The sequence below is a fragment of the Aulonocara sp. 'chitande type north' Nkhata Bay genome, linkage group LG5 (assembly GCF_057382095.1).
Source record: "Aulonocara sp. 'chitande type north' Nkhata Bay isolate Kocher_YH1m ecotype deep benthic linkage group LG5, A_spYH_male_GT1.1, whole genome shotgun sequence".
NCBI classification, from domain to species: domain Eukaryota; kingdom Metazoa; phylum Chordata; class Actinopteri; order Cichliformes; family Cichlidae; genus Aulonocara; species Aulonocara sp. 'chitande type north' Nkhata Bay.
Window position 1 is genome coordinate 44,920,520 of NC_141348.1, and position 7,788 is coordinate 44,928,307.

Consider the following 7,788-nt stretch of genomic DNA (forward strand, 5'->3'; position numbering starts at 1 on the left):
GTGTGCGCGTACGTTACCTTATCGTACTGCTCGTCAGTGGGGTTGTGTTTCTGCAGCCAGTCGGCCAGAGTGCGGTCTTTGAACGATCCCGTGACACCGTGTTCCACCTGGATCTTCCTCAGAGTATCAGCGTGAGGAATCATCTCCACCATACCTGAGGACACACACACACCTGTCAATCACACCTGAGGACACACACACACACACACACACACACGTCAATCACACCTGAGGACACACACACACACACACACACACACACACACACGTCAATCACACCTGAGGACACACACACACCTGTCAATCACACCTGAGGACACACACACACACACACACACACACACGTCAATCACACCTGAGGACACACACACACACACACACACACACACGTCAATCACACCTGAGGACACACACACACCTGTCAATCACACCTGAGGACTAGGGGCGGGTTTTGATGATCGATTTATCGATTAAATCGATCTTGGATTACGTGATATCGATTCATTAAAATCCTGAAGCGTTTTTTTAATATAAATTTATTTTGCCCGAAACGCCAGAATCTCAGGTTAAACCTCACAAATTCCAACAACCACCAAACAGCTGAAACAGTGAATGAGAGCAGGAACACGATTCTGCACAAAGACGTAAACACAAAGCGCCGACCCGCCGACGCATCAGAATCAGCGAGCTGTCGCCCCCGACGGCATGGACACGGTCGGGGCTGAAAGCCGACAGCTCGCTGATTCTGAAGCTGCAGGTTTTATATCTGCTAACAACATCGACTGAACCAGCAGCCACAGACGATCCAAACTACGCTTCATATTTAGCTTCACATAAACATCGTCATGAATCCCTCTGACTGCTTCCACCACGATAAAAATCACACTTCATGTAGAGCTCTCTCTCTCCCTCTCTCTAAATCGATAATCCAAACCCACCCCTGCTTATTACCCAACAGTCCACGGTGTCGGCCGCTGCTTTTTGTTTTGTTTTACTTCTGACTAGAGATGGACCGATCCGATATTACGTATCGGTATCGGTCTGATACTGACCTAAATTACTGGATCGGATATCGGAGAAAAATAAAAAATGTAATCCGATCCATTAAATATCACGAAAGCACCTCACAAAACTTGCAACACGCCGTAACGCACCTCAGAACGTATGCATCACGTGATAGAGCAGCTGTGGCATGCAGGACCTGTCGGTGGTCTGGATAGCATGTGGAGCTTCGCTAGCAACCTGGCATTTCATCTCCGACAAAGTTATCCCCGAGAGAAGTAAAGCAAGTGTGTAAGTCCATCTCTGAATGTTTGTAAAGCATTCCCACGTTAAGCTTAACAAGCGACTGCCTCTCGCTCTCCGGCTGCTACTTCAATCGTGAAACTGCTTAATGATCAGCTGATCGGCTTTTCTGTCGCGAGTCTGTCTCTCGTTTGTTTTTGGTCCACTTTGCGCCAGAAAGAGCAAACCAGCGGCTGAACAACAGCAGCACGTTTAAGCTTGATAAGCTGTTGTTAGAATTTATTTAATATTAATTTCTACACCAGGATCTTTTTCTACGTAGCTGACGGCTGGTAACTGTGCAGGGGCGAATCTAGCAAAGTTTAGCCAGGGGGGCCGATAGGGCATTAACTGGGAAAAGGGGGCACAAAGACATACTTTTCTTTCTTATTCTCATTTAAAATGTCTAGCTTTTAATAAATAATTATCTGACACCCAAAGTTTTAATTTGATGTAAAATGAATAGAAGTCAATTACTGTACATAGTGACTATTAAGTCTAACATATATACCCTAGTAAGCTATAGTACTTTTTCCTTTGGGAAGGTACCATCTGTGCAGTCTGCAATTTTGTTGAAGAAAGATGTTGAATCTATTTAATATTTCTTGAAAAATAGTTGATTTCTGTGCATTTTTTTTCACACTGCATCAAATTAAGGTTGATTACGTCGATTAAGCATCATGAGGTGGAGCGTGAGGGGTGGTTCCCTATTTTTTATTTATTTATTTTTGTTGTTGCTGGGAGTTGGAACCCTATTAGTTAGGTTGCTTAATATTTATGCTAAGTACTCTTTAAAATACCAGAATAGGGAGGATGGTGTAGGTCTAAGTTTATTAGATTGATCAGTATTGCTGAACTATGAAATATTTTTTTTGTATACAGGTATAACAGAATAGCTTTAGTGTAGTTGTTGTTTTAAACTTGAGTATGAACTTGCAGACTTGCAAAATGCAGCAAGATATTTTAAAAAACAGTTTTGTTGATTAAAAAACACTATATCGGATTCATATCGGTATCGGCAGATATCCAAATTTATGATATCGGTATCGGTATCGGACATAAAAAAGTGGTATCGTGCCATCTCTACTTCTGACAAGCCTCATTTCTGCTGTTCAATGCTGAACATATTTAAACTTTTTAAAATGAAGCCAAACTGCAAAACGCTGTCTGTAATCAAACCTCTGTAACTCTGCTTCACTTCGTTTTTGACTGCACAATATTTTCAGGGTCATCTGCTATAAAATCCCAGACCAGGAAAACCTCCTTCACCTGTTTCTGTTTCATCCTCAGCTACTTTGACACAAAGGCCTCTGCTGCGACGCTCACACCTGTGATAAAGTCTCACAGTGTCAGCTTTCTTTTTATAGATATAAAATATGGATATGTGCTGATAAGTGATCAGAATTATAATATTTCTGACTGTCTGAGGCAAAATTTCCCCGATTCAAATTGAATCGAATCAAATTGTGGATCGAATCGATTCTAGAAATCAGTGAGAATACCCGGCCCTACTGAGGACAGGACGCACTCCTTTCTGTCACACCTGAGGACAGGTGTGTCCGTGCTCACCTCGGCCCCTCCCCGTGGAGAAGCACTTAAAGAGGACCATCCTCATGTCCAACCCCTCCTGGATCCAGATCTTGTTCATGATGCGGATCATCTGCAGAGTCAGCATGTCCTGCCTCAGGTCGTCTCCTGACTGCACACAAAGAGAACAGCCGGGGTCAAAGGTCAGCTCGCAGAGGTCGCTGTGTCTGGGATCACTAGTAAGGGGCGTCACCTTGAAGATGACACTGATGTTGTCTCCCAGTGGGTCCCGGTTCTGGAAGGACAACTTCAGAGGGACAGCGTTGGAGTTGAAGAACGAGCAGGACTGGAAACCACAGAAGAGGAAGATTAACTTTGTCCAATCAGGTACAAACGCCAGCTGGGGGCGTGTCTCCTGTCTTTAAGGTGTGTGCGTACCTGGATGTTGATGCTGGTGACGAGCAGTGCTGGATTCAGAGGAAGCCTGCAGCTGCTGTTCACCGAGAAGAACTGCTTCATCTCCTCCAGACTGTCTCTGAGGACACACTGAACACACACACACACAGACACACACACACACACACAGACACACACACACACACACACAGTATGAGTCTGAGGGTTCAGACGCCTGTTTCAGGGTCAAATCCAAAAAAACAAGACAGCCAGGCAAAGAACTGAAGTTCGACCAGGTACCAAAGCTGTACAAATAATGTAAATATGACGGTGTATCACGAAAGACTGATATCAAACTGATACGTTTACGTTACTCGTTCTTCAAGTGAATCAGCAAATGGTGAAATGAAAAGCCGAACAACAACAATGCTGTTTCTGAGAGTCTCAGCTTACATGTGTGTTTATTTTATATTTTCAGTTGTTTCCCTCCACGGCTAAATAAATCTGTTTCAGTAATGCACTGATATACAAGAATGGACATAAGGAGCTTCTTTCAAAGGAAAAACTCTGGTAGATGTTATTTTATATATTATGCTTTGTATGTTGTTCAGTATATTTCTATGCAAAACAAGAGGAACTTCTATACACAGCAGTATATTCACAGTTGAAACCAGATATTTACACTTTATGGAAAACACAAGAACATTTTTTACTGTACAACATCATTTTAGAGTAAACTTGTTTTGTTTTGGATAAATAAATATTTAAAATCTTTTGAATCAGCTAAATGTCAGAATAAAGAGAGACAGAGCTTCTATTTTTATCACTTTCATCAAATGCAGGAGAGCAAAACACAGAGCCTGTTTCTGTGACATGGGAACATCAAGAGATGTCAACAAAACACCAGGAACAGAACTGTGGAGCTCCATAAGTGTGGCTCAGTTTGAATACAATTTGGTGCCATTTGCAATTAAGAAACACAGACAGTTTCTCTCTTTACTCTTAAAGTTAACAAATGTGTTTTTATATTTATCTAAAAAATAAACATTTAGTCTGATTTGATGTTACAATTAAAAAAGTGTTTTTATCTGAAGAGTAAATATCTGGTTTCCACTGTATATTTGATGATTGTCAGAGCAGAGAGGGAGAGAGAGGAACAGAGAGGGGGAGAGAGGAACAGAGAGGGGGAGAGAGGAACAGAGAGGGGGAGAGGAACAGAGAGAGAGAGAGAGGAACAGAGAGGGGGAGAGAGGAACAGAGAGAGAGAGAGGAACAGAGAGAGAGAGGAACAGAGAGAGAGAGAGGAACAGAGAGAGAGAGGAACAGAGAGAGAGAGAGGAACAGAGAGGGGGAGAGAGGAACAGAGAGGGGGAGAGAGGAACAGAGAGGGGGAGAGAGGAACAGAGAGAGACAGAGAGGAACAGAGAGGGGGAGAGAGGAACAGAGAGGGGGAGAGAGGAACAGAGAGAGGGAGAGAGAGAGGAACAGAGAGAGAGAGGAACAGAGAGGGGGAGAGAGGAACAGACAGGGGGAGAGAGGAACAGAGAGAGAGAGAGGAACAGAGAGGGGGAGAGGAACAGAGAGAGGGAGAGAGAGAGGAACAGAGAGAGAGAGAGGAACAGAGAGGGGGAGAGAGGAACAGAGAGGGGGAGAGAGGAACAGAGAGAGAGAGAGGAACAGAGAGGGGGAGAGGAACAGAGAGAGACAGAGAGAGGAACAGAGAGAGGGAGAGAGGAACAGAGAGGGGGAGAGAGGAACAGAGAGAGGGAGAGAGGAACAGAGAGAGACAGAGGAACAGAGAGGGGGAGAGAGGAACAGAGAGAGAGAGAGGAACAGAGAGGGAGAGGAACAGAGAGAGAGAGAGGGAGGAACAGAGAGGGGGAGAGAGGAACAGAGAGAGAGAGAGGAACAGAGAGGGGGAGAGGAACAGAGAGAGGGAGAGAGAGAGGAACAGAGAGAGAGAGAGGAACAGAGAGAGAGAGAGGGAGGAACAGAGAGGGGGAGAGAGGAACAGAGAGGGGGAGAGAGGAACAGAGAGAGAGAGAGGAACAGAGAGAGGGAGAGAGGAACAGAGAGGGGGAGAGAGGAACAGAGAGAGGGAGAGAGGAACAGAGAGAGACAGAGGAACAGAGAGGGGGAGAGAGGAACAGAGAGAGAGAGAGGAACAGAGAGGGAGAGGAACAGAGAGAGAGAGAGAGAGGAACAGAGAGGGGGAGAGGAACAGAGAGAGAGAGAGAGAGGAACAGAGAGAGGGAGAGAGGAACAGAGAGGGAGAGGAACAGAGAGAGAGAGAGAGAGGAACAGAGAGAGGGAGAGAGGAACAGAGAGGGGGAGAGAGGAACAGAGAGAGGGAGGAACAGAGAGGGGGAGAGAGGAACAGAGAAAGAGAGGAACAGAGAGAGAGAGAGAGGAACAGAGAGAGAGAGGAACAGAGAGGGGGAGAGAGGAACAGAGAGAGAGAGGAACAGAGAGAGAGAGGAACAGAGAGGGGGAGAGAGGAACAGAGAGAGGGAGAGAGGAACAGAGAGAGAGAGAGAGGAACAGAGGGGGAGAGAGGAACAGAGAGAGAGAGGAACAGAGAGGGGGAGAGGAACAGAGAGAGAGAGAGAGAGGAACAGAGAGAGAGAGAGAGGAACAGAGAGAGAGAGAGGAACAGAGAGAGAGAGGAACAGGGAGGGAGAGGAACAGAGAGGGAGAGAGAGGAACAGAGAGAGAGAGAGGAACAGAGAGGGGGAGAGGAACAGAGAGAGAGAGGAACAGAGAGAGAGAGAGAGAGGAACAGAGAGGGGGAGAGAGGAACAGAGAGAGAGAGGAACAGAGAGAGAGAGAGAGAGGAACAGAGAGGGAGAGGAACAGAGAGAGAGAGAGAGGAACAGAGAGGGGGAGAGAGGAACAGAGAGAGAGAGGAACAGAGAGGGGGAGAGAGGAACAGAGAGAGAGAGAGAGGAACAGAGAAAGAGAGGAACAGAGAGAGAGAGGAACAGAGAGAGAGAGAGAGGAACAGAGAAAGAGAGGAACAGAGAGAGAGAGGAACAGAGAGAGAGAGGAACAGAGAGAGAGGAACAGAGAAAGAGAGGAACAGAGAGGGGGAGAGAGGAACAGAGAGAGAGAGGAACAGAGAGGGGGAGAGAGGAACAGAGAGAGAGAGGAACAGAGAGAGAGAGGAACAGAGAGAGAGAGGAACAGAGAGGGGGAGAGAGGAACAGAGAGAGAGAGGAACAGAGAGGGGGAGAGAGGAACAGAGAGAGAGAGGAACAGAGAGGGGGAGAGAGGAACAGAGAAAGAGAGGAACAGAGAGAGAGAGAGAGGAACAGAGAGAGAGAGGAACAGAGAGGGGGAGAGAGGAACAGAGAGAGAGAGGAACAGAGAGGGGGAGAGAGGAACAGAGAGGGGGAGAGAGGAACAGAGAGAGAGAGGAACAGAGAGGGGGAGAGAGGAACAGAGAGAGAGAGGAACAGAGAAAGAGAGGAACAGAGAGAGAGAGAGAGGAACAGAGAGAGAGAGGAACAGAGAAAGAGAGGAACAGGGAGGGAGAGGAACAGAGAGGGAGAGAGAGGAACAGAGAGAGAGAGAGGAACAGAGAGGGGGAGAGGAACAGAGAGAGAGAGAGGAACAGAGAGAGAGAGAGGAACAGAGAGAGAGAGAGAGAGGAACAGAGAGGGGGAGAGAGGAACAGAGAGAGAGAGGAACAGAGAGAGAGAGAGAGAGGAACAGAGAGGGAGAGGAACAGAGAGAGAGAGGAACAGAGAGAGAGAGAGAGGAACAGAGAGGGGGAGAGAGGAACAGAGAGAGAGAGGAACAGAGAGGGGGAGAGAGGAACAGAGAGGAACAGAGAGAGAGAGGAACAGAGAGAGAGAGAGAGGAACAGAGAAAGAGAGGAACAGAGAGAGAGAGAGAGGAACAGAGAGAGAGAGAGAGGAACAGAGAGAGAGAGAGAGGAACAGAGAAAGAGAGGAACAGAGAGAGAGAGAGGAACAGAGAAAGAGAGGAACAGAGAAAGAGAGGAACAGGGAGGGAGAGGAACAGAGAGGGAGAGAGAGGAACAGAGAGAGAGAGAGGAACAGAGAGAGAGAGGAACAGAGAAAGAGAGGAACAGGGAGGGAGAGGAACAGAGAGGGAGAGAGAGGAACAGAGAGAGAGAGAGGAACAGAGAGAGAGAGAGGAACAGAGAGGGGGAGAGGAACAGAGAGAGAGAGAGGAACAGAGAGAGAGAGAGAGAGGAACAGAGAGGGGGAGAGAGGAACAGAGAGAGAGAGGAACAGAGAGAGAGAGGGAGAGGAACAGAGAGAGAGAGGAACAGAGAGAGAGAGGAACAGACAGAGAGAGAGAGGAACAGAGAGGGGGAGAGAGGAACAGAGAGAGAGAGGAACAGAGAGGGGGAGAGAGGAACAGAGAGAGAGAGGAACAGAGAGAGAGAGAGAGGAACAGAGAAAGAGAGGAACAGAGAGAGAGAGAGAGGAACAGAGAGAGAGAGGAACAGAGAGAGAGAGAGGAACAGAGAGAGAGAGGAACAGAGAGAGAGAGGAACAGAGAGGGGGAGAGAGGAACAGAGAAAGAGAGGAACAGAGAGAGAGAGAGGAA

At 47.1% G+C, this 7,788-nt stretch overlaps 1 protein-coding gene across 1 annotated transcript in view; it reads right to left on the reverse strand.

Moving 5' to 3' along the window:
• pik3c2b (phosphatidylinositol-4-phosphate 3-kinase, catalytic subunit type 2 beta) overlaps positions 1–7,788 on the reverse strand; it is a 49,545-nt gene that overhangs the window by 13,449 nt on the left and 28,308 nt on the right. The window contains exons 20-23 of the mRNA XM_086293770.1: positions 3,250–3,357; positions 3,065–3,157; positions 2,854–2,983; positions 18–154 (exon numbers count right to left, since the gene is read on the reverse strand). Of these exons, the coding sequence (XP_086149896.1) occupies positions 18–154; positions 2,854–2,983; positions 3,065–3,157; positions 3,250–3,357 (468 nt within the window). The remainder of the gene's footprint in view (positions 1–17; positions 155–2,853; positions 2,984–3,064; positions 3,158–3,249; positions 3,358–7,788) is intronic.